The sequence below is a fragment of the Pelodiscus sinensis genome, chromosome 5, assembly GCF_052426305.1.
Source record: "Pelodiscus sinensis isolate ZL-2025 chromosome 5, ASM5242630v1, whole genome shotgun sequence".
Classification (NCBI taxonomy): Eukaryota; Metazoa; Chordata; order Testudines; family Trionychidae; genus Pelodiscus; species Pelodiscus sinensis.
The window spans coordinates 67,400,606-67,428,282 of record NC_143056.1 but is presented as its reverse complement, the minus strand read 5'-3'; the positions used below and the strand labels follow the sequence as shown (position 1 = coordinate 67,428,282).

The 27,677-nt window shown below is 44.5% G+C and overlaps 1 protein-coding gene across 3 annotated transcripts in view; it reads right to left on the bottom strand.

The window, feature by feature from the left end:
• The window catches only part of DPF3 (double PHD fingers 3), a 229,148-nt gene that overhangs the window by 126,498 nt on the left and 74,973 nt on the right, over window positions 1–27,677 (bottom strand). For all 3 annotated transcript variants that reach the window (XM_006130318.5, XM_075927282.2, XM_075927281.2), the window contains exon 2: window positions 2,201–2,361. In XM_006130318.5, coding sequence (XP_006130380.1) covers window positions 2,201–2,361 — 161 coding nt within the window. The remainder of the gene's footprint in view (window positions 1–2,200; window positions 2,362–27,677) is intronic.

The window sequence follows — 27,677 nt, the reverse complement described above, 5'->3', positions numbered from 1 at the left end:
CGACAAACAGCTGATCGGCAGAGCGGGGCAGCCATTTAAATTTAAATGAAGCCGCGATTATTTTAATCGCGGCTTCATTTCCCTCTGCCGATCTGGCTAATCTACATGCCTCCGTCGACGGAGGCATGTAGTTTAGACGTACCCAGATTGATTTGAACACAACCAGTCTGCTCCATCCACAGTCACAAACTCAAGAACCAAAGCCCATTCACTTTACTTCTACAAGTAGAGCATTGACTTCACTGGGATTACTCACAAGAGTAAGTAAGCAGAATATGGTGCTAGCACTGCACACATCGATACTGTCCCTTATTACAAATCACAATCCTTGTAGCAGATTTACATTTACCTCTTCCATCCTCCCACTGCCGCCGCCATCTTGGTATTTTTGCTCGTTGTAAGTGATTTATGCAAAAAGGAAATCCATGAAATACAAATGATACAAAATGCTATTTTGGCTTTAGAATGAATCACATATTAGTTAAGAAGACAGTGCAACCTCCATTATCCAAACATCAATAATCTAAAACAGAACTACATCACCCCAAGTCTATTAAACTAAAAATTTTGTCAGGTCACCCAAAATCCCAGTTGTTTATGTGTACCTTTCCAGCCAAGGCACTTGGGTAATCAACCCTTCACTGTAATTGTTGCGTGTTCCCCTCTTATTTGGGGTTTTTGTCCCAAATATTGAAAAAAGCCAAACAACAAGATGGAAAACTGAGACACAGAGGTGAAGACCAAGTCATCTGGAAACAGAATCTAGATCTCTTGACTCCTGGTGTCCTCCTAGGGTTGCCAACTTTCTAATTGCACAAAACCTAAAACCCTTGACCCGCTGCTTCCCCAAAACCCCATGCCTGCCCCACCCCTTCTCTGAGGCCCTGCCCCCACACACTCCAGGTCCCCCTGCTCTGTCACTCACTCGCCCCCATGCTCAGTCATTATCACTGGGCTGAAACAGGTGTAAGAAGGAGGGAGAGCTCCAGCTAGTGCTGCAGGCGCTGAGGTGGGGCCAGAAATAAGGAGTTCAGTATGTGGGAGGGGGCTGTTGGGTGGGACTGAAAGGATTGGAATTACAGGAGGGGGTGTGGGCACCAGGAAGGAGTTTGAGTGCAGGGGGGGTTCAGGCCTGGAAAAGGAGATTGGGGTGCAGGGAGGTGTATGAGATCTGGGAGGGAGTTAGTGTGCAGAAGGGGTTTTCCACTGGGGGCAGAGGTGGTTGGGGTGTGGATCCAGCCAGGCAGTGCTTACCTCAAGCATCTCACAGTCATCGGTGCAGCAGAGCCAGGGCATGCTCCCTGCCTGCCATGGCTCCACATTGCTCCCAGAAGCTGCCGCCATGTCTAGCCTCTAGTCAGAGGGGCGGTCAGGTGGCTCTGCACAATGCGTACTTCCCGTGTCTGCAGGCACTATCCCTGTAGCTGCCACTGTCTGCCAATGAGAACGGCAGAGGCGGTGCTGGAGGTGGGGGCAGCATACTCTGGCCACTTGTCTACCTAGGAGCCAGAGGGAAATACCGGACACTTCTGGGAACCGTGCGGAGCCAAGACAGGTAGAGAACCTGCCTTAACCCTGCTAACTGGATGTTGAATGTCCCAGTGAGAGGTCCTGACTGGGGCTGCCAGGGTCCCATTTTGACTGGGTGTTCCTGTCGAAAACCAGATGCCTGGCAACCTATCCTCTATTCTAATCATCAGAGCAAAGTGAATTTAAAACGAGGACTCTTACATAAGAACATAAGAACGGCCATATTGGGTCAGATCAAAGGTCCATCCAGCCCAGTATCCTGTCTGCCGACAGTGGCCAATGCCAGATGCCCCAGAAGGAGGGAACACAACAGGCAATCCTCACATGATCCGTCTTCCTAAATTTATATTTCCTATGAGTGAGTCTTCCCTCCTTTAGAACAGTTCCAAGGTTCTCTTGAGTAAAGGTCCTCTACTATGTGATTGCCTCAGATCAATAGCAATAAAGGATCTGTGATGATGCAGCATTAGAAACTACGATGTCAAGCAATAGGAAGAATAATTAGGTTCCGCTCTTTGCAAGTTACTGAAGGGAATCCCCTCCGGGCCAGCAGGTGTAGGAAACTTCTCCTGTGTGCATGGCCCTTACAAGGTTTGAGTTGTTAGTAATTAAATCCCCTGAGGGGTCAGCAGCCTGCCCTCCTTACACACATGCACAGAACACGGCTTACCTGGTCCCCGATGCCTCTTCTCCATCCAGATATAGCAGTTGTTCTGAGCTACCCCAGTCTGTGAATCCAGGAAGGGGAGGCGGACGCTGCGCTCGGCACACAGCCGAGAGTTGTAGCTGCGGCAGTGCTCGATGGCTTCTTTGTAGAACTGGTCCCCAAGTCTACCAGGAGGAAAAGAGGAGAAAGTTAAGAGATTGCTTTGGCCTCCCCAAATAAGTCACAGAAAGAAGGCGACATGGGGTCAATCAAAAATAGATCAGCAGAAATACTTCCCCCAAATCCCTTGTATGCATTAACCTGAAGCACTTCCTGTCACACAGTGTCACTGAGGCAAAGGGAAAGTAAGGGGCATAAGATTAGATGCTGAGGGTATGTCTATACTGCAGATGGGAGCCAAAGTCCCAGCCTGGATGCACAGACCCGTGTTGCTGCACTGGCAGAGGCTCAGGCCAGCCAGCCAAGCTCAGATTCACCTGATCAGATGGCTAGCCCAAGCCCCCACCGCGGCAGCCATGTTCACATTTGCTATTTTTAGCACAATAGCTTGTGCCCTGTTAATTCTGGTCTGTCTACCTGGGCTGGGAAGCTCTCTCCCAGCTGCAGTGTAGACAAGCCCTTAAGGATAGGGAAATAGATGTCTCTGGATAATGGGAGGCAAAGCTTTTTGTTCTTAATGTGCCAGTTCAAATCCTGCTCACAAAACAAGCCAATGGTTTTGAGGGCAACCTCCACGGTATGTTTCGAGCAACTGAAAAGCTGCTTTTAAAATGCTGGCCCCATTTAAAAAACTTCTCTTCAAAACTGGCAGACACACCTACACACCTCTGTTCCAAGGGTGGCCCCACAGATGAGCCACGCTCTCTGCCTATTCACGAGTGGGTGTCCCCTGAGCTAGCAATATTGTTCTTTGTGCTCCTAGGTAGCATGATCGGGGGTGAGGGGCGGGGAGGAGGAGAGTGACGTATAGCTGCACATTAAGGGTTTGGCTTCATTTGGCATGTTAGATCATCGTTCATAAAGTGCTTATGGTCCTTACAGGCGAGTGGCACTATAGAAATGAAATACATTCATGTGCTCAGCATGGCACAAGATGATCTCTGCAAGGGGCAGGAAAGAAATCTAATCCTTGCCCCTTTACACTGGATATTGAAAGTAGGATACTAGATTTACCAATGTGACAAATCCTTTGTTTTTGAGTTTATAAAGGCAGAATGATAGTTAGAGAGACTAGTATCATTTATTGGCTAGGCATTTGCTTCAAATGTTGTGAACCCTTAGGCTTCTATAGAGAGTGGTAAGAAAAGAAAATCTGCATGCCAGAGGTAGCCTGAAATCTCAGAGTTACAGGTTAGAAGACAGAAAAGCACACTTTCAGCAACATGGGGCCAGATTCTCTTGTACGTTGTGCTGCTTTAATGTCACAGATTGGCCATCAAGCTGGAGTGCTACAAAGCTGCAATAGCATACCCCTGGAGCTGGCTGTCATCCTACTGGGTGAAATTCAGCAATGGGAGAGAGTTGATCAGAAAATATGTTTAAGTAGCATAGTGTAACTTGCACTGAATTTGACATTCTTTAGTCTGCAACTGAAGAACAAATTGAATGTCAAAGGATCAAAAGTAGAGGAGGGAGGGAAAGCAGCCAATGAAAAGGTGTCAAATATAGGGAATACAAATAACAGCTGATATAGCCTCAAGCAGCAACAACTTTTCTGAGGATTCATAGAATCCTAGGGCTGGAAGAGACCTCAGGAGCTCATCAAGTCCAACCTCCTGCCCAAAGCAGGACCAACCTCAACTAAATCATCCCAGCCAGAGCTTTGTCAAGCCAGGTCTTAAAAACCTGTAGAGATGGAGATTCCACCACCTCCCTAGGTAACCCATTCCAGTGCTTCACCACCCTCCTAGTAAAATAGTTTTTCCTAATATCCAATCTAGATCTCCCCCACTGTAACTTGAGACCATTGCTCCTCATTCTGTCATCTGTCACTATTGAGAACAGCCTCGCTCCATCTTCTTTCCCCCTTCAGGTAGTTGAAGGCTGCTATCAGATCCCTCCTCCCTCTTCTCTTCTGCAGACTCAACAAGCCCAAATCCCTCAGCCTCTCCTCATAAGTCATGTGCTCCAGCCTCCTAATAGTTTTTTTGCCCTCTGCTGGACTTTCTCCAATGTGTCCACATCTTTTCTGTAATTGGGGACCCAGAATTGGACACAATACTCCAGATGTGGCTTCACAGATTCTCCAACTGTTCCTTGCAGCTGACAACATGCATGGTGTATCTAGCTCCTTGCAGCCTCAGCCTCCCTTCCATGCAATGCTGAAGAGGAAGGGAACAAACAGTAATGGGGACATATAGTCTATACACAGAGCAATCTGCATACAGCAGGATCTTCTCTGCACACAGATCCGAGGAAGACAATGCCAAGCCCCTGCTTCCGGGGGTGAGATATGGGGGGAGAAAGCTGTACGTATTGTATGAAATTGACTGAGAAGAAATGAAAATTTATTCAAAGTAATTAAAGCTGGCTGTCATGTACACTTGTGTAATCAAAGTCAGTAACAAGGAAACTCAAATTGATCAAAGATTAATAGTTCTTACAAATACTGTGAGTGTCAGCAGTGCTAAGTTAAATTCCTTTGTTAAACCAGGGATGTTTGGAAACATTGAGGTCTTCATAGAACAAAGAGTAAAAACTGGATGAAAACAAACTGTCACCCACTGGACAGATTCTCTGTGTAGTAAGTATCACACACACCCCAACCCCAATGAAATATGAGCATGGCCAGAATTCTGTATTAAAAAAACTCAGCAGAATAAACTACAGCAACCAGGATAGGAGTCATAAATGGAGACTAATTCCGTTTCCATCCTGCTGTAAACTGAAAATAACTGTAAATCTTGGAATGTTAAATATTTGGCTTAAAGTGATACTGTCATGTATGGTTTAAGCCTAAACCGTAGGTTTGTCTACAAAGGGAAGACAGAGTTTTCAAAACTTAAATGCATTTGATGATCAGTAGAAGCTGACAATCTAGTGGATCAAATTAATCCTCCATGTAACTCCAAGTAAAATTATGTTTGCCTAGACTAGATTTTTTTTATCCCAATTGTAATTATTTTAAAGTGAAAGTTGTTTCTCTTTTTTCTTTAAGATATGCTAATTCATTAATTAATTGAGATATGGATCCAATCATTGCTGAACGCTAGGGAAGTTTTGACATTTCAAACTTCATAGCTGGCTTTTTTATTAGCAGAATCAAAACCCCAAATTTAAGCAATTCAAATTTTGGAAAAGTGAGGATCTACAATGATGGTTTGAGGACTGGGACAAGCTCTGGTTCTGAAAGCTGAAACCATGGACAAAAATTGACATTAAAAAGCGAAGCAATGTTGTATTACATCACAATATGAATACATTTGGTCCACTCTGAATTTTCATTCAGTTTTTAAAGACATGTAACTAAAAGCATATTTGAACGTAAACATCTTCTCCGGTGCTTCAGTTCAAGCATGATAATTTTTTGCTTATATGGGAAAACCAAGTTGTTAGTATTAGTATTGTTAGTATTAGAGGTATCAAAGGAGGCCAAGAGCCCATTGTGCTAGGCACTGTATGTGCACGTAAGTGAGAGATAGCCTGCCCCCAAATAACTTAGTCAGATAGCACAGAAAGGTGGGAAGGGAAACAGAGAACTGAAGTGATATAAGCAAAACAATGGACCAACCTAGTTTCGCTGATCAAGTTCTATGAGTAAAAAATAAACAAACCACATTAATAGTAAAAAGTAAATTTCATTTTAAAAAATCTTTCAGGTTTAATCATTTAGTGCAATTAGCAATACGGGTTAGAAAAAAATCACTTAAAATATATAAGATCTACTTCTCATTCCTCTAAACACTGATGTTATGCTGCTACAATTCCACTGATTTCAGAGGAATGCCCCTGCAGGACACCCATGTAATGGAGTGGAGAATCAGGACCTGTGATGTCCGGTATGTCAATGTCCTTTTAAATGTTGAGAAATGAAGATTTTCTACTCATCAGGAACAGCCTGATCTAACCCTGACTGAAGTCAATGGAAAATAATCCTTCCCTTCTTGCATACTTTTTCTGTCTTGTCTATTTAGACTATAAACCCTTCAAGGCAGAGCTAGTCACATACCATTTGTCTGTACAGTAGCTAGCACAATGAGCCCCCATGTGAGATGGGACTCTATAGGCACTACTTTACTACAAAAGTTAGGTAGGGCCCTAGGTCACTACTGAAGACAGTGATCCTATGTTACATCTTAGCTGCTTCGCACACCTTCCCAGCCCTCAGGATTCCTCTTGAATACAGGAAAGCCCAGGCTGGCATAGAGCCAATGTAGCAGCTCTATGTCATTCCCTTCCATCCTGCGTTGGGACAGGGTACATTTCCAGAGGGAGAGAGCATGCTAATGATCTCTAGCTGCTAAAGGAGCTCCAAGATGGGTGCAACTTAGATCAGTGTCTCTCAACCAGTGGTACGAGTGCCCTCAGGGGTACTCGAGAGAAGTCTGGGTGGTACATTAACACAACTGAAATTTGGAAAAAAACTGAAATTTTGTTTAAATTTTTTACACCCAAAAATGTCAGCACCCACCCAGCTATGATTAAGTTGTTTAAACAAACATGTTGCAATGATAGAAAAAAAATTGTGTTTCTGAAACTGTAGTTACTAGGGGTACTTCTAATATTTTTAAAGGGGGTACTTACTTTTTTTTTTTAAAGGGGTACTTTATAAAAAAAAAAAAAAAGGTTGTGCAACATTGGCTTAGAGCATTCTTTAGTACCTGTCACATCTCAGATTAGAAACCAAGGGATGGGAATACTCATTAAAAACATATAGCCAGTCAGCCCCAGAAGGGATCACACTCCCTCATCACCCCCAGGACTTTTATGCCATTAAAATACAGCTCTTAGATTCTTACCAGAGCCTAGGTAACTCCACATTGAAACTGGGTTGGAGCCAGTCCCATAGAAGTCAGGTCCTTCTTTTCTGCAGAATCATTTCCCGCTAGGGCAGTGCTCATTACAACCAATGGAGGTGTTAAGATGAAAATAAAGAGACGGCTAACTGCCTGAGAGAAACAAGCAGCCTTTTCTCTGGAGGTTTGCTAGGGTCCCTAACAGTGTTTACATGCAGAGAATTCACTGTTCTTCCCAAGATCAGTAGAATGCCCACTGAAATTTTATTTTCTATACTTTTTGGCTCTACTCTTAAGTATTGTTGCAAAGGCCAAGAAGCACAAAGGGAAAATACTTAAACCTGAAACTGTTCAAGAAACCAATACCTGACACCAGTGACCTGCCTAACTACCATCCCGTTTCAAACCTTGGCACGATTCAAGATATAAATCATCTCTAGCAACACACACTCAGCAGATAACATGGGCTCTCCCAGCCTGACTTCATAGGAGAGTCTGGAAATGAAGCAGCAAAGAGGCCTCAGAGTTCCTCATGGAGATCGACAGAGGAGACTCGAATATACAGCTACTGCTCTATCAGCTGCCTTTGACATTACTGATCGTGAAGTACTGCTGACTCACTGCTTGTTTTGTCATGCAGTGGGAGAATTGTGCTATGCTGACTACCCTCATTCCTTCCCAACAGATCCCCATGATGGGAAGCTGCTCCTCCTCTGAGAGCTCTGACATACAGAATGCCTCAGGGCTCGGTCCTGTCACCACTAACAGCATCTCTGCAGGGGGTATTGTGAGATGATGTGGGCCACAGTGTCAGCTATAGATTGACACACCCCTCTGTGTACCCTTTTCACCTAACATGGAGAGCAGGCCCTCCAATAGCTCAGTGTACAAAGGAGAGTGCGAAGGAGGAAAAATAGCTGACTCAACTCGAATCAAGGCAAGAATGAAGTGAAGATGTCTGGAAGCAAAAAAACGCTTTGAGGAACTGAGGATCTAAGATAGTCCATTGGGACTCATACTATCATTGACATGGATAATCATGTGCCTTTCCCTGTCTCCAACTAGAAGAAGACTCCATTCTATTGCTCCCAACTGCACTATTGTGACTCCCTCTACCCAGGCCCAGGTAAGTTCACAAAGAAGAAAAAGCTAGTAGATAATGTGTCAGCCCATCTCCTATGCAGAACAAGCTAAACATGTCATATTACTGTGAGCTCCTGGTCCAGATCCATTTTGAGGTTCTAGTAGATATTACAAAGCCCAGAATGGGATAGGACCATGGCATTTCAGAAACTGTCTCTTCTTCCCGGAGCCATCACAGAAGGTGCAATCATCTAGATTAGAACATGGGGCCTAACAGAACCCAAGAATTAACTTAAGAGAGCCAAAATCTTCTTACTAACAGGTTTTGGGCCCTGGAACCATCCCCAAAAGAGGAAGAAACTCTACCCTTCCCTTCTCAGATCATATCTGCAATCCCATATATCATTTGAGGATTCCGTGTGATGCCCTAAAGGCTGTTTTTCTGTATAAACTCAGTGGACCATTTTTGAGTGAAAACTAAATGTGGGAATTCTTAGTCTTTCTGGTTTACTCTTAGATTCTACTGTAGGATTTTGGGGTATAAATCATATTTGGGCCAAAATCAGCAAAGGCAGTTTTATATTTTGTCTATCTAACCTATCAGCATTTCTAAAGGTTCTGTCATCATAGTGTTTAGGTACAGCATACGGATTATAAAATACATTGACAACAGCCTAGAGGAGCACTCAGTCTTTGTTTAATTATGGCCTGATCCCTGTATGTACCATCAGATTTTTTTTCCTGCCAGGTTTTTTGGGGCAGGAGTGAGCAAACTACAGCCCATGGGCCACATCTGGCCCCTCAGCCATTTTAATCTGGCAGTTAAGCCCCCACTGGTGAGCAGGGTCTGGGACTTGCCCTCCTCTGTGTGTGCTGCGACTCTGCATGGCTCCTGAAGCAGCAGCATCTCCCCCCACCTGCACACTTCAGCTCCTATGCATAGGGGCAGCCAAAGGACTCCGTGCACTGCCCCCAGCCCAAGTCCTGGCTCAGTAGCTCTCATTGGCTGAGAACCATGGCCAATGGGAGCTGCGGGAGTGGCTCTACAGACTGAGCTGCAGCACACAGTGCCGCCTGGCCATGTCTCTACGAAGAACCCAGCCAGAAGGGGGACATGCCACTGTTTCTGGGAGCTCCTTTTGGAGGTAAATACAGCCTGGAGCCAGCACCCCGAGCCTTCCCCCCACATCCCAGCCCTGATCCCTCCGTCACCCTACAAATCCCCTGGTCCAAGTCTAGAGCATCCTCCTGCACCCCATGTCCCTCATCAACAACTCCACACCAGAACCTGCACCCCCAGCCAGAGCCCTCACATACGTCCTGCACTCCAACCTCCTGTCTCAACCCGGAGCCCCCTCCCATATCCTGAACTACTCATTTCTGGCCCCATCCCAGAGCCCACACTCCCAGCCAGACCTCTCATCCCCTCCTACAATTTTGAATCCATACAATTTCCATACCCTCATGTGTCCCTTGGACCAAAAAATTTGCCTACCCTTATGGCAGGGAGATGATGATACCACAGAAAATCCTCAAATGAGGTAGGAGGGTTTGAACATGAGTGAAGACAAAGCAGACGTTTCCAGAAAGGCCATGGAGTGACTTAATCTGTTTGCAAAATAGGTCTTTTTAGTTTTTAAATATGAACCTGCCTCCCTTCCCCCCCTCCCCCTTCCTCCCCCCACACACAGCCTCTCCTGCTTTCTGGGGCTCAGAATGCATCAAACATCCATCTCACTTCTATACCAGTTGATTGGCTTTGTTTTGCTCTGTGGGAGAAGGTGAATCTTATGCAACTTTCCACAACACAGGAGTCAGACGTCTATTTTTAATCCAACCATGATTTCTTGAGACTTTTACAACCTGCTGCTTGGATGCTGTAAGGTCTGGGAAGAAAACAGATCAAGAGAGAGGAAAAAAAGATGTTCCCTACATACTGTTTCTGTGGGTAGAGCATTTATATTGTAATCTATATATCAGATTGCAAAGCAGTATACAAGTGTAGGAAAAATAATTCATTTGTGTTATAGAAATACCTGAGGGTCCGATCAGAATTGCAGCCCCACTGTGCTAGGTTCAGTACATTGGAGATTAGGAGAAGAAGCATCTGAAAGTTGATTATATCTTCTAATTCAGTGCCAAACCAGCCCATGTATCACACCATTGGCACCACTGGAACCTAAGGAACCTTATGCCAGTGGAAGAGCAGTATAATGTGTACCCACATGCCTTGGGCTATGTCTAGACTGCAGGAGTCTTTCTGAAGAAGCTTTTCCAGAAGAGATCTTCCGAAAAAACTTCATCCAAAAGAGAGTGTCCACACTGCCAAAAGCATCGAAAAAGTGATCTGCTTTTTCGAAAGATAGTGTCCACACTCGCATTTAAACTGTGATTACTATGGACGGAGTGGCCACCAAGGCACCTGTGCTTTTTCCTCTTTCCTCTTCTTTCGAAAGAACTCCCTCTTCCCCGTCCATTCACACCTTTTTCCAAAAGAACTCTTTCGGAAAAAGGTTTCTTCCTCATAGAAAGAGGTTTACCAATGTTGTACAAACCTCTCTGTTCTTTCAATTTTTTTTCGAAAGAACACAACTGCAGTGTGGACGTAAGTGAAGTTTTTCGGGAAAACGGCCGTTTTTCCGAAAAATCTCTGCAGTGTAGACATACCCTCTGACAATGCACCCATCACTATAGGTTTTTGCCAGGGGACAGCTCCCCTTTGGAAGCTTAAGACAGCATCCAGAATTCATATCTTGTGTTCACTCTTCAATTACCAAAGGTGTGAACTAGTGAAACCTTCAGCACCAAAAAAGGATGATCAATGACTAGCATGTCACCCAAGAGATATTTTTAAAGGGGGTGGGGATTAACAGTTCAAGCCGGAGGGGTTTAGGAGCATAGAAGTCTCCTTAGCAGTGAGGAACTTAACTATGATCACAAATCTAGGAGCAGATTCAGTAAAAAGTCTTTCCATCCAACTCTCACAGTCTAGAATTCTCACCTTGGCTTCATCTTTTCCATATGGACAGCCTGGAATGGGAGGAATTTGGACCAGTAACATATCTGATCGGACCTGGCCAGATGACCTGAGTTCTAATTCTGGCTCTGACACAGACTCCCACAGTGGCCTTGGGCATGGCAGTTAATCTCTTTTTGTCTTAGTTCCCCTATCTGCAACACGGGCGCAATACTCCTGGCCTGCCTCACTGACATGGATCACTTTAGTGATAATTGTAACCCTCCTTTGAAGAGTCAAGCTTTGATTCACTGTGAATAAAAAAATTGAAGGCCTGTGATATACAGAAGATCGGCCTAGACTCTTGGTCATAAACTCTATGAAAGTTATTTACATGGTTGCAACATGCCATTCCATCAGAATGGTAGAATTTTGTATAACTATGCTGGTTGCAAAGCACTGCAAATTTTTCTATTGGACATCCCAATCATACACAATTGCTATTATTCTAAAATTTCAGGTGCCTCCACCAGAACAAGATTTTGAATAAATAGTTTAAAGGACCCGATTTTCCACTGCATTGCATCTTCTCTAGTAATTCTGCCACAAACAATTCTTATGTAGTACAGGTTTTTACCCATTTTGAGCAGATGAAAGTAATCACAACCAATACCAAATGTGGGAGCAACTAGTGCTTTGTAACCTGAGTCATTCCATTTCCCCACTAACTATTTTGCAGTGAAAACACCGACAGCAGAATGTGATTCTTACAAAAAATAATATATTATATAGATTCAGAATAAATCCACAGGAACTTAACAATTAGAATTTAATTTGCATCTGAGGTTAGTCTTGGAAAAGGCAAAAAATTCAACCACCAACAAAAAGTATTTTAAAAACACTCCACCAATTCTGAATAGATATAGTTTGTAGTTTCATTGTCATGGTACAGCATAATTAACACAATACACATGCATAATGACACAACAAGGCCTATTCCATTCAGCTATTATTACCACAACAAATACTTGTGGTTGAAAATTTAATTTTCTGGGTTCTCAAAAATCATTCTTAGCTTCTATAATAAGGGTTATGCCTCTTTTATTTATTAAATCTTTTGATCACACAAAGACAATTCTGTTTCTGATGTAACTCTGAAGACTTGAGTGAATTACACTAGACATGCATTTGACTTGTACTTAATCTAATAGTGAAATAAGGCCGAAGAACATCATGAGGGAGATTTGGAATCAAATTTCCCTCTCTCCACCAACACTGATTTTATCTATGGGCAGAAGTCCAACAGATAGTGGGTATTCCCCTACCACAGCATTCTTACTATTCCATCAAATAGAATCATAGACATTAGAGATGGAAGAGACATATTGGGTCACCTTGTGCTGGTATAGGATTGTTCTCTACAGAAAGAGAAAAGAATTGTACACTCTGGAGAATTCAGAGTTCTACTACAGGATCTTCTACTCCTGGCGTGCATGCTGGAATTGAAGCCACAGCACACTCCAGGTGGGCGTGCAGGTCTTTTGCACATATACAATGATTAAATTCTGAGGTTCTCTAAGCACATTAAAATCACGTGTATATTTATGTTGCGAGGTATTATGTAATGCATTCAGTGGGAACTGGCTGGCACAAATCAAGTTGAATTACACAAACACACTACACTTTGAGAACCCTTACACCAATTAAAGTGAACAAAAATTGAATTTGTGTAGGTTCTCTAGCGCCTTTTAAAAGATGAGGACACCGAGGCGTAGAGACCAAATGATTTGCCCAAGGCCAAACGTGAAATCAATTGCTGGGCTAGGATCAGAACCCATTTCACTGACTTCCAGCTTTGTGCTTCCTTCTCAGTTCACAGTTATTTCCTTCCAAGAAATGTACAAGGGTCTGTTCGACAACAGAAAACCAGTTCAGGATTTTCTTTGCAATGTTCCAAAACCAACTCCTCATGGTCACCGACACGTACTTCAGGTTCTTTAACACCAAAATCAGTTGACAGATAAGGGAGCAGCAAATCAGCTGGCCTCACTCACATACATTGGAGAGTGAAATTCAAAGATAAAGCCCAAACTGATGCCCAGGTGATGTAGGTTCTGAGTCTCCCCTTCTATCAATTTCATTGGTAATGGCATGGAGATGTAAGATCCGATTGGTCCATAATCTGGACCAGGAAAAGAGTAGCAACTAGCTGAAGGGAAAGAAAGAAGGGACTTGACTGTCAAAGCAAGGAGAGGTCACAGAAAAATAGGAGAGAAAGGATAACCCATATCCCTAAAGTGATGGCTAGCCTTTAACACATGGCCTCTGCTCCCATCAGTATTTCTTTCTGGATGGGTTATCTCAGGAATTTATGTTCTCCAATAATTACTTTTCAGAGGCCTTCCACTTATCTTGCAAGAGGAATTCGCTAGTAACCTGACCTGCATTGCTCATGCTATTGCCTTCCACCTCCTCTAACCTTTCATCTCATCTCTCAAGGCAGAAACAGACCACTCTTCCCAGACCTGCGGTGCTGGCTCAGCCAGGGTTGGTAAAGTTGATAAAAAGAAGAGTTTTAGTGCTACACAGATATTGATGAGTTTAAGGGCACATGCAGTAAAGTGTTGCCAGAGGGTTAAAATCCCTCCTGAAGTGGTGTTACATTATTCAGAGCTGAAAGATGAACCAGGTATTGCACAATCAAAAGAGTCATTTTAATCTGAGAGCAAGTTTTATTATTTTACTGCCATTGTTCTCGGAGCCAGTCAATGTGTGTTTTATTAACCCCTGTTGGACCCTCTGTACAGGCTCTCTGCTTCTCTCTTATCATCCCCCATCTTTCTCTGTCTCTCTATATATAATCAATTTCCCTCTCGGTCAATTTCCCTCCAACATTCTAATTCACCCCCAGTCACGAGAGCAGCAGTATCAGGGTAGATGCTTTCCCAAAGTTCTTGGACCAGTCAGAGCTTGTTCTGTGGATGCCCAAGACGGTCTAGCAAATAAACATCTCTGCAAAGCCACAGTAACCACGCTCATGCCTGGCCTTACCATGAGGCGAACTGAGGCGGCCACCTCAGGTGCCAAACTGTGAGGGGAGCCCCACTAGGACCCAGAATGTAGAAAATTGTGTCTGCTGCTGGTGCATATGTATTCTCTCTGAAGTACCATGAGAGGAGTAGAACAGGAAGAAGGCAGAATTGAAACCTTTCAAAGTTTTGGCCCAAGCGAGGGAGTATGGGGGCATAAGTTGAGCTCTCCGCCTCAGGTGCCAAAATGTTGTGGGCCAGCCCTGACTACTCTCCTGATCCCACTCCCACCTGTGCCGTGCCCCTTTGCTCCCCACCCTCTGGGGATGGGCCTCAGTGCACTATGTATATGTGTGTTCTTCTTGGCTTGTGCCATTCTGAGGATGGGGAAAGTGTTTTCTTCTGAGTCTGCCTGGCTGCCCACTCCATGGATCATCAGGAATCATTAAACTCAATTTATGAAAAAGCTACGAAAAAACATGGAAAACAGAAGAGAGAGGGTATTGCATTGCATTGCATAGCAGCCTGCCACCAGCTCACAAACGCACAGTAAAGCCAAATTGATACAAGGGATCAAATTCCAAGCACAGCATAGGTGGGGGTATGTCTACACTACCCTCCTAGTTCGAACTAGCGGGGTAATGTAGGCATACCGCACTTGCTAATGAAGCCCGGGATTTGAATTTCCCGGGCTTCATTAGCATAAGCGGGGAGCCGCCATTTTTAAATCCCCGCTACTTCGAACCCCGTGTAGCGCGGCTACACGGGGCTCGAACTAGGTAGTTCGGACTAGGGTGCCTATTCCGAACTACCGTTACTCCTCGTGAAACGAGGAGTACCGGTAGTTCGGAATAGGCACCCTAGTCCGAACTACCTAGTTCGAGCCCCGTGTAGCCGCGCTACACGGGGTTCGAAGCAGCGGGGATTTAAAAATGGCGGCTCCCCGCTTATGCTAATGAAGCCCGGGAAATTCAAATCCCGGGCTTCATTAGCAAGTGCGGTATGCCTACATTACCCCGCTAGTTCAAACTAGCGGGGTAGTGTAGACATACCCTGAGAGAGGACCATAGCCACCTTCTGACAGATACTTATGGGTTAATCCTCTCATCCTCAGCAAATAAGAGTTATGCTGCTGCACAACTATGCATCCCCTCCCTGACACACCAGTTTGTCTGCTGTGCCAGCAAACTCCCGAGGACTCTGCCAGTGCAAATCTGACCATGCCGGTAACAACCAGTGAACTCCAATTGTCAAGCTCCTCAGAAGCCTCTCTCTGCAGCATCTAAGCCATCTCACTGGGCAGCCACTGAAGATAAGTCACTGCCTCCAAAATGACCCTATGTCCATCAGCCTGTGAGGTTAGCTGAGAACTCACTCCTCACTCCACAGCACAGAAATGGGTTTGTAATAAGACAGGAATAATTGTATTAACAGAGAGTGATAAAAGAATGGCCAACAGGTGTGGTTGCAAATAAAACAAAACATGCCTCCTAGTGACTAAATATTTATTTCAGCAGGTTGCAATCTTTGTCTAAACAAGTTTCTAACCTCTTGTCAGATTCCAGCTACTCTTGCCTCCCAGGGTAAAAGGATCCACCTTTCATGAACTTAAAAGGTGCTGCTCTCCCTTGCCTCGTAAGTGGTGGATGGCTCAAATGTCTCTTTGCCTCCCTTTATTACTTTAAAGTTCACTGTCTCTATTTCAAGAGGCAGGAATGCTTTTTGAGTTGCACATGCCATCCCCTATAGAGGTCATTATGCAGTCATCTCCCCTACTTGCTAGATCAATGGCTTTACATTCAAATGTATTTTCCTTTGTCCTCTGCAATCAGACAAATAAATACATATTCCCTTCTCTATGCCAGGCTAGGCTTTGAGTGCCTGCCAAAACACAGTGTAAGAACATGTTTCCACCATGTATTTATATCTCTTTCTACACACCCCGTACATACACCACAAATGATTTTCAAGGCCAGCGTCTGACTGGCTAGCATAGGATACTTCACTCGGCACCTTTCAGATGCACATTACGACAACCATGTGTTGGGGCAATGAGTGTGTCAGGCCAGATGTGAGCTATGATATGGTGTGCCCTTTGCTAGTTGGCATTGAGGAACTTCCAGGGTCATAGGTCTCTCTCTCTTCCTTATCCTTTGGCAATATTTGCTTGCCATGCCAATAAAGTCTTACTGAACTGAACTGAACTGAACTGAACTGAACTGAACTGTCACTGGGCCAGCCTTTGCCCTCTGTGCATATGCTACGGCCTGGTTGTATCAGTTTGTGGAAGCAGTGCTTGTCACTTTCTGTTATGTAACAACTTTGAACCCCACACACACTAAGTGATGCTGGAACGAGGGTGCTGCCTCAGCCCCTGCCTTGAAACAGTAAAAACAAACACCAAATACCTGGGTTCCATCAGCAGTACTTCCTCTACAACAAATGTCCCAGCATCCCTGCACACACTCACTCCTTTATATACTCACACATCCACTGGAACAGGACAGTGCCACCAGAAAGACAGCTGGGAGGGCATGAAAAAGAGAGCAGCATTACACTCCAGTAGGTGCGAAATCCCATGAGTACTTTGCCACTGTCTGGATTTATGTTCAGAATTAACATATTTCCAAGCACAAAATTCTCTCTCCTTTGAAAAAGGAGGAGGAAGAGGAGAAAAACCACATTCCAAGCATTTGGCACAACAACCAACTTCCCCAGCAATCCTCCGGGAACAAAAAGGAGGGGAAAAGTTTGTCACCACACAATTTAAAATAACCTGTCTGTCCTGGCTCCACTCTGTCTCAGGGGGTAGATCCAAGAACTCGCCTCTCCCTCCCGCCTCCCCATACACACCCATCAGGGCTGCAGGCTCAAAGCACTTGACATTTAGCAGCAGAAAGGAAACAGCTCTGAAGGATGGGATATGGGGGAAGGGAACCATCCTGCCATCCAAAGCCATCCCATCTGTAGGATGGATCTTGGTAACCGCACTGACCCCGCACTTTGTGGGGCTTGCAGGGCCCAGGATAGACCAGGAGACCTGGGGTCAGCAGCAGGGGTTGGACTTGCCCCCCCACTCACTTGTGGTAGGAAGTGGAGCAGGGGGCCTGGTGCCGGCAGCATGGGTCAGATCTGCCCCTGCCTACACCAACCCTCACCCACGTCACTCTGCTTCCCATCATCGGTGAGTGTGGGGAATAGTTCCACCTCTCCTCCCAAGGACTCTGCCCCAAGCAACACAGCCAGGAGTCAGGAGAGAGGAGCGGGCTGGAGCCGGGTCAATCCGCTTCCAGCTGCCACTGGCTGAATGCAGGGGCAAGCCCAACCCCTGCTACTGGCATCAGGCACCCCCTCTCTGCCTGTCTCCTGGGCCAAGTCACTCAAGGGAAGGGATGGAATGGAATGGAGGCAAGATGGGGGCAGAGTAGGGGTAAGAAGAGGCAGGGCAAGAGCAGAGCATGGGTGTGGGGCAGAGCAGGGGTGGGAATAGGTGGGGTAAGGGTGGGGCATGAGGAAGAGTGGGAGTGCTGTCCCAGTACACACACTACTTCAGGACTTCATTATTTGTAAGCCCAACCTGATTTGGAGGGCTCTGATTCATGGATGATTGGCAATGCTGCAGATTATCCTTGCCTCCACAGTCTTGAAGCTTGGTGCCCACATCCTTAGTAGGCAAACTCTGATCCTCTCCCTTCAGATTGAACAATTTGAGAAGAATTCTGCAAGGAGAGCTTCTCTGAACTTGCCTTCCAGGCCTTCTCCTGCAGGATCTTTCTTACTAATAATTTATATAAGTGCATATAATGTTTTGCCCTCCGATATGAAGACCAGGGGCCAAATTCTCCATTGCCCTGCACCTTGCACAGACATTTACATCAGGGCAAAGTGGATTTAAAGCACTACCAAATCAGAGTGGGAATGTTTTACACTCACTACACTCAGCGACGACACAGTAAAAGATAAGGGAGAATTTGGCCCAAGGTGCCCATACGCAAGTTATTGGAGATCAAGGACACAACCCCAAATGGTTGAAAACAATAGGTCTGATTATCCACTGCCATGCATCATGTGTAGACACTTACAATACAAAGTAAGAGCATGGTCCAGGTAAAATGTAATCACTCTGATTTGGCATTTTTAACCTCCCCCACACACACACACACACACATACATACACACACGCATACTTTGCACAGATGTACGTGAGCACAGCCAGTGCAAGGCAATGAAAAATAGGACCAATGTAAAGGGAGAGTAGATAACTGAAGGAGAACAACAGCAAAAACATCGATCTGCATTCATCCATAGTGTGCACTGACATTACTGAAGTTCCCAAGAAATGAATATTGCCCACTGTATTTATATAACAAGGTCAGGAATCTCCAGACAAGAAAGAACCTTTTGACCTTCAAGTCTGCCCCATATACAGTAGCTTTAATCCTCTTACTTGGCCTTTTTGTATCCTCTCTCTCATGCTCACATGATACATGGTATGACAAGTGAGCAACAGTGAGCACATACACTAGGACAAGCCCACTACACTTTACATTGCACTGTTCATCATGTCTCTTGGAATCTTATGAGATGAGGCGTGGCTTGGTGCTGGAGTGGAAGCTGTGCTGCATTGTGATGCATGTGTATGGCTTCCACAAATTTGTCAGTCTGAAGTCCTGACTATTCATGCTCAGCACCAAGAAAGTCTGGATTCGTGCCACCACTCACTAGGTCGCATCGCACGCTGGGAGAACATAAGAGATCATGGAAGTTATTTTGTGATTCAACCTCCAACGCCGTTAGCAGTCAGGGCTATGTGGCTGGAAACAATTCCAGTTCCAAAACATGGATTTGTCCATTGGGAATGGAATCATTGGCTTAATTTTAGGCCTGATCCAGAGTGATGCTGAATTCTCAAACCTCCCATCATCTTCAGTATCCTTGGTGGGTTCATAGCACCTTTCAGAATCAGACTCCTTGGCTAAAGGAGTTAAGCAGATGGCAAATCACTTCTCCACACCACCAGACAAACATACTCTAGTCCTACTTTGAATCATTCTCTGAATAATCAGAGTGACTATTTCAAAGCACCGTGTGACCTGATGAAGCATAGAATGCTTTCCAGGAAGTCAGAAAACTCATCTAATGGCCAAAATAACACATGGTTCTGGTAGTGCCTGCAGGTTTGAGCAGAGCTTCTCTCATTCTGATTTACAAACAAGAATGCAGAGCAAATAAACCAGAGCATCTGGGATCCCTCTTTATTCTTCCAGACAGCCAGGGGGAAGGGTAAAAAGAGGATGGAAAAGAGGAAAATAGTCCTCCATATCAGCAATCAGAAAGAGTTGGAAGTAAGAAGAAATTCCAATTTCAAAGAGCCACAGAACAATCACGGCATAATGATCTGACATTGCCCTGAGATATTTGCACATAGCTTGCCATCAGTAGGTGATCGTGTGCTGCAGTAGCAAAGAGAACAAAGCAACAAAGACATCACAACACAGTGTCAGGAGGCTGCTGCACAATGGTGGGTTTGTGACTCCCCCTGTGAATCCAACTAACAACAAAACACCTCCATAAGTTTAGGAGAGTATATATTACATGATGTTTTGCATGGACTGGTTTACTTTAGATGAGTTGCAGGATCTTTTCATTTTTATAAGCCCGGAGGATTCCTGTGTTTATTTTCTATTATGTAGTCTTAGATACTATGGCTGAAGAACATTCTTTTTGTGGGTAATAATTGGGGGATCCTCTTCTTGATTCTTACATTATTTTCTGAGGGAAAGATTTACTCAAAACAAAAGATAGCAGTTATGGTCCTTTTTTTCTAATGCTCCTGCTTTTGGTCTCAAAGGGCAAAATGTAAAAAGTGTCATCTACAGAACATACTAAGAGAATAAGTCTCCAGTTCCTAGGCAGCTGCTGTATAGATGTGTCCTCAGTCCATCCTCTCAAAGGAACTTCTGTGTCCCACCCCATTCATAGCTCATCCATCAGACTCCTTGGCTTTATTGATCAGCTGATGAGGCTTCTCAATTTGCAAGGTGCATCCAAAAGTGGAGAAACAGCTGGAAACATCTTCAGCTCCTGGCAAGGACCTATGGCATAATCCCTAGAAGATTTAAGGTGACATACTGTGCGTGTGTGTCTGTGTGATTATACATGTAATTCACTATAGATGGGCAGATTTTTAAACTTTGTAATACATAAAGATGGACACATTCAAATCTTTCTGCTGTAGGGCTTTGGGGTGGGCTTTTGTTCGTGGGTTTGTAGATCATGCTGCACATAGTGCAGCTTGATATAATATTGAAGAGGAACCCCATGGAATGTGGCTGGCGGGAGGATTTAAGAAAGAGAGCTCACCCCAAGTTACTTCTTTTTAAAATCATGTTATTGTTGGGAGTGACACTGAAAAATAGTTCCATATTACTGTAAACATCTGCTCTCTTCAGATTAATATGCAGTTTGTGCAATTGTCTGCTCTGCAGAGCCAAAAGTTACTTTAGCAAAAATGATTGATGATTGTCTCATAAATTCTGATTCCAGAATCATCACAATAAAAAAGGAGGTAGGATAAATCAACCCTCAATGGTTATTAGCCAGGATGAGCAGAGATGGTGTCTCTGGGTATGTCTACACCAGTGTTTCTTAACCTTTCTTTATAAAGTACCCCTTTTTAAAAAAAAATGTATAAGTACCCCCATTATCTACAGTTTTCAGACACACCATTTTGTTTTCTACTCTTGCAACACATTTGTTTAAACAACTTAATCGTAGCAGGGCGGGCGATTAAATTTTTGGGTGTAAAAAGTACAAAAATAACAAAGTATGGTAAAACTTAAAACAAAAATTCTTTTTTCTCCAAATTTCAGTTGTGTTGACATACCCCCCAGACTTCTCTCAAGTAACCCTAAGAGTACTCGTACCACTTGCTGAGAAACACTGGTCTACACTGGCCATTTTTCCAGGAAAACTACACTTATGTCCACACTGCTGTTGAGTTCTTTCAACAGAAAGTCGAAAGAACTGAGGTTTTTTTCTGGCGGCAGTAAACATTTTTCTACGAAGAAGAAGCCTTTTTCTGAAAAAGCTTATTTGGAAAAAGGCATATGTGGATGCAGAAGAGAATGTTTTTTCAAAAGAAGAGGTCTCCAGGAAAAAGCATTGGTGGCCATTCAGTCCACAGTAATCACAACTGAAATGAAAGAGAGCATCCAATCAATATGGACACTGTCTTTTGAAAAAGCACATCACTTTTTCGTTGTGCTTTTGCTGTGTAGATGCTTTCTTTCGAAAAATGTTTTTCTCGAAGATCTCTTCCGGAAAACCTTCTTCCGAAAGAAGCTTGCAGTCTAGACATAGGCACTAGGCAGGGCGGGCCAGAGCCATTCCTGCGCCCCGGACCCCGGGAGTGCGGCGCCGCCCCCCGGAGTGCGGTGCATGCACAGCCCCAGCCCTGGCCGGTCCGGCAGCCCCACGTGGCGCCCCCTACAATGGGGCGTCCCAGGCGGTAACCTGGTCAGCCCGTAGCTTGGGCCAGCTCTGGCACTGATTTGCCAGCAGCTGAAAATGGGCGACAGAGGATGAATCACTTGATGATTGCCTGTTCTGTTCATTCCTTCCAATGCACATGGCATTGGCCACTCTTGGAAGACAGGATACTAGGCTAGATGGACCTTTGGTCTGATCCAGTATGGCTGTTCTTATGTTCTTATTCATACTCAATTTGTAATCCACTGTAACTCCCAGAGCATCTTCTACAATGCTATGTTCTGTCAGTTATTCCCCATTTTGTATTTGTGCATTTCATTTTCATTTTCTAAGTGTAGTATTTTGCACTTGCTTTTATTGAATTTCACTTTATTCATTATAGACCAAATACGCCAATTATCAAAGTAACTCTGAATTTCTAATCCTACAATCCAAAACGCTTGCAGTCCCCACCATATAGGTGCCTTCCACAGTTTTTATGAATGTATTCTCCACTGCATCATCTGAGACATTAAGGAAAATATTGACTAGTACCTCTACCAGAACAGAACCTACTGGACCCCATTCAACACATCTTCACAGTTTAATAGCAAGCAATTGAAAACAACTCTTTGAGTATGGTTTTATAAGCAGTTGTGCATCCATTTTATAGTAATTTCATCTAGACCACATTTCCCTAGTTTGCTCATGAGCGGGAAGGAAGGGAAAATCCAGGTACAAACAACTGATCTCAGGAACATATGGTGGATGGAGTCCCTCTGGGTATGTCTACACTACAGCACTAATTCAAACTAACTTAATTCGCCTTCCTCTGTAGCATGGGGCACAGATCACAGCTAGAGGATTCTCTGCATCTTGGGGTCTTCAAAGTATTTGAAGGCTTCAATATCTGAGATATAGGTGAGAGGATTATTCTAGGAGGGATGGGTGAGATTCTGTGGCCTGCACTGTGCAGGGGGTCAGACTAGATGATCATAATGGTCCCTTCTGACCATAAAGTCTGTGAGTCTGTGAATTCGAATTAGTTAATTCGAACTAAGCTAATTCGAACTAGTGCATCTAGACCTAAAAACTAGTTCGAATTAGCATTTTGCTAATTCGAACTAGCATGTCCACATTGAGTGGACCCTGAACCGAGGTTAAGGATGGCCGGAAGCAGTGCCGGCAGGGCATCAGATTAGGACTTAGAGCATGGAGCTGCTGTCTCAGGCTAGCCGAGGGCTGTGCTTAAAGGGACCCGACCCCCACCCCAGACAGACAGTTCTCAGGGTTCCCCGCTCACTTGTCTAACTCGATGAGGGACAGCAAAGCAGTCCTGGCTTGGAGTGCCCTGAATGCCCACACTCGGCACATCACAGCACTCGGCCATCAGCCCGGCTGCACTTGCCTCAGGCTACCATCTGGAGGGGGTCAATCGGGGGGCTGCAGGAGAGCTTCCACCCTAAGGAGCCTGCAGAGACATCCCAGTCCTCCCTATCGGGGGCTCGTACCCCATTCCTCCCTCACCTCCTTCCACTTACTCCTCCCTAGCCCCCCTTCCTGATGTACAAAATAAAGGACACGTGTGTTCAAAAATAGAAACTCTCTTTATTGAACAAAGCTCGGGGAGACTGGGAAAAAGAGGTGGGAGAGGGGAAGAGAGCGGGTCGGAGAGGGGAGGGCAATTAAAATGATCAGGGGTTTGGAACAGGTCCCATATGAAGAGAGGCTAAAGAGACTGGGACATTTCAGCTTAGAAAAGAGGAGACCGAGGGGGGATATGACAGAAGTCTATAAAAGCATGAGTGGTGTGGAGAGGGTGCATAAAGAAAAGTTCTTCATTAGTTCCCATAATAGAAGGACTAGAGGACACCAAATGAAATGAATGGGTAGCAGGCTTCAAACTAATAACAGACAGTTCTTCTTCACAAAGCAAAGAGTCAACCTGTGGAACTCCTTGCTGCAGGAGGCTGTGAAGGCTAGAACTATAAGGGTATGTCTACACTACCCCGCTAGTTCGAACTAGCAGGGTAATGTATGCATACCGAACTTGCTAATGAAGCCCGGGATTTGAATTTCCTGGGCTTCATTAGCATAAAGCCGGCGCCGCCATTTTTAAAAGCCGGCTAGTGCGAACCCCGTGCCGCGCGGCTACACGCAGCACAGGCTAGATAGTTCGAACTACGTAGCCATTCCGAACTATCTGTACTCCTCGTGGAAGGTTTACCTAGTTCGAATTAAGCGCTCCGCTAGTTCGAATTAAGTTTGAACTAGCGGTTTGTATGTGTAGCGCCTATTAAAGTTAATTCGAACTAATGTCTGTTAGTTCGAATTAACTTTGTAATGTAGACATACCCTCTTTTATTTTGAATCTTACATCCTTGTCTTATACCTCAGCTTTTAGATATTCCAAACACTCATGCTCTACAAATATGCATAGTACTGATAACAACAAAAAAGTCAAAAGTCATTAGTCAGATTCACAAAAGCACTGAATTTTTTTTTAATAATAAATATGAATCTCTTATTTGTCTTCTGGCTTTTGAGCCTTTAGGTTATACTCAATTCCCACTTGCAAGGTTTTCTCCACAATCAGGAGAACTAGCAGCTTTTTTTAAAAAGAAAGCTGTCTCTCTCATGCAGTCTATGGAACCCAGAAGCTGGGGGCTCTAAGAAAAATCACAAGTATTCGCAAGACTGTATCCATCAGGCAGAATAAATATGGCATAGAATCATAGAATCATAGATCTGGAAGAGACCTTAGGAGGTCATCAAGTCCAGCCCCCAGCCCAAAGCAGGACCAATCCCAACTAAATCATCCCAGCCAGGGCTTTGTCAAGCTGAGACATAAAAACCTCTAGGGATGGAGAGTCCACCACCTCCCTAGGGAACCCATCCCAGTACTTCACCACCCTCCTAGTGAAACAGTTTTTTCTGATATCCAACCTAGGCCTCCCCTACTGTAACTAGAGACCATTGATCCCTGTTCTGCCATCCATCACTACTGTGAACAGCCTCTCTCCATCCTCTTTGGAACCTCTCTTCAAGAAGTTGAAGGCTGTTATCAAATCCCCCCCTCACTCTTCTCTTCTGAAGACTAAATAAGCCCAAATCCCTCAGCCTCGCCAAAATAGGTCATGTGCTCCAGCCCCCTAATCATTTGGTTGCCCTCCGCTGGACCCTCTCCACTGCATCCACATCCTTTCAATAGTGGGGAGGAGGGCCAGAACTGGACACAATACTCCAGATGTGGCCTCACCAGTGCCAAATAAAGGGGAATAATCACTTCTCTAGATCTGCTTGTAATGCTCCTCCTAATGCACCCTAATATGCCATTAGCCCTCTTGGCTACAAGGCCACATTGTTGACCAATATCCAGCTTCTCATCCACTGCAATCATCTTCTCATCCACTGTAATCCCCAGGTCCTTTTCTGTCAAACTGCTACTTAGCCAGTCGGTCCCCAGCCTGTAACAATGCTTGGGATTCTTCCGTCCCAAGAGGAGGACTCTACACTTGTCCTTGTTGAACCTCATCAGATTTCTTTTGGCCCAATCCTCTAATCTGTCTAGGTCACTCTGGACCCTATCCCTGCCCTCCAGCATATCTACCTCTCCCCCTAGCTTAGTGTCATCCACAAACTTGCTGAAGGTGCAATCCATCCCCTCATTCTGGTCATTAATAAAGATGTTGAACAAAACCGCCCTAGAACCAATCCTTAGAGCACTCCACTTGAAACTGACTGCCAACCTGACATTGAGCCATTGATCACTACCCGTTGGGCCCGACAATCTCACCAGTTTTCTGTCCACCTTACAGTCCATTCATCCAATCCATACTTCCTTAACTTGTTGGCAAGAATATTGTGGGAGATCGTATCAAAAGCTTTCCTAAAGTCAAGGTATATCACATCCACTAACTTCCCCATGTCAACAGAGCCAGTTACCTCATCATAGAAGCTAATCAGATTGGTCAGGCATGATTTGCCCTTAGTGAATCCATGTTGACTATTCCTGATCTTTCCCCTCTTCCAAGTGCTTCAAAATGAATTCCTTGAGGATCCTGTCCATGATTTTTCTGGGGACTGAGGTAAGGCTGACTGGTCTGTAGTTCCCTGGATTGTCCTTCTTTCCTTTTTTAAAGATGGGCACTACATTTGCCTTTTTCCAATCATCCGGGATCTCTCCCGATCGCCATGAGTTTTCAAAGATAATGGCCAAAGGCTCTGCAATGACATTTGCCAACTCCCTCAGTACCCTCAGCATTAAATCCAGACCTATGGATTTGTGTATGTTTAGCTTTTCTAAATAGTTCTTAACCTGTTCTTTCTCTACCGAGGGTTGCCCACCTCCTTCCCATACTGCGTTGCCTAGTGCATTTGTCTGGGAGCTGACCTTGTCTGTGAAGACAGAGGCAAAAAACAGCATTGAGTACTTCAGCTTTTCCCACATGATCTGTCACTAGGCTACCTCTCTCATCCAGTAAGGGCCCCACACCTTCTCTGATCACCCTCTTATTGCTAACATGCCTATAGAAACCTTTCTTGTTACCCTTCACATCCCTTGCTAGCTGCAATTCCAATTGCGCTTTTGCCTTCCTGATTACTCCCCTGCATTCTCGAGCTATATATTTATACTCCTCCCTAGTCATCTGTCCAAGTTTCCATTTCTTGTAAGCTTTCTTTTTGTGTTTAAGCTCACTAAGGATGTCCCCGGTAAGCCAATCTGGTCGCCTACCATATTTGCTTTTCTTACTGCTCATCGGGATGGTTTCTGCCTGTGCCTTTAATAAGGCTTCTTTAAAATACTGCCAGCTCTCCTGGACTCCTTTACCCTTCATGTTAGCATATCAGGGTATCTTGCCCATCAGTTCTCTGAGGGAGTCAAAGTCTGCTTTTCTGAAGTCCAGGGTGTATATTTTGCTACTCTCCTTTCTTCCTTTGGTCAGGATCCTGAAATCTACCATTTCATAATCAGTGCTTCCCAAATTACCACCTGCATTTACTTCCCCTATTCATTCCTCCCTGTTTGTAAGCAGCAGGTCAAGCTGCACATGGCCCCTGGTTGGTTCCTTCAGCACTTGTATCAGGAAGTTATCCCCAAAATTCTCCAAAAACTTCCTGGATTGTCTGTGTACTGCTGTATTGGTCTCCCAATAGATGTCAGGGTGATTAAAGTCCCACATGAGAACCAGGCCCTGTGATCTGGAAGCTTCTCTTAATTATCTGAAGAAAGCCTCATCTACCTCATTCATCTGATTTGGTGGTCTATAACAATATCACCCCTGTTGCTTCTGCCTCTAAGCATAACCATAGACTCTCAACAGGCTTTTCTTCCTCTATATACTGGAGCTCTAAGCAATCATACTGCTGTCTTAAATACAGTACAACTCCTCCTCCTTTTCTCCCCCTCCTTTCTTCCTGAACAGTTTATACCCCTCCATGACAGTGCTTCTGTCATGTGAGTCATCCCACCAAGTCTCCATTATTCCAGTCAAATCATAGTTCTTTCACTGGGCCAGGGCATCTCACAATGTAGTTGCTAAAAGGGCCTTTTTCCTCAATAAAAGTGTTGTTTACCATTGCACTCAGAACAGAGACCATACAAAAAGTTGATCATACTCCATGTACATAGTGTTGATCATAGGATATTCAACGGAGAAGGTGGGTAAGGTAATATCTTTTACTCAACCAACTTATGTTGCTTAGAGTGAAGCTTTCAAACTTACCAAGGGCTCTTCTTCAAGTCTGGGAAACATAATAACAGTGTCATAGCTAAATACAAAGGCGGACAGATTGTTTAGCATAAGTAGTTAATATATCTCAAGAGACCTTTTGAGGTGAAGTGGTAAATTAACATCACTGCAGTCACATTGAAGAACACAAGGAGGCAGGGGTGAAAGACAACTGGTGGGGATTCTTAGTGCATTATAGATTGCTGTAATCTACTATATATTTTATAGACTTTGTCTGTCTATTTGATCAAGAAC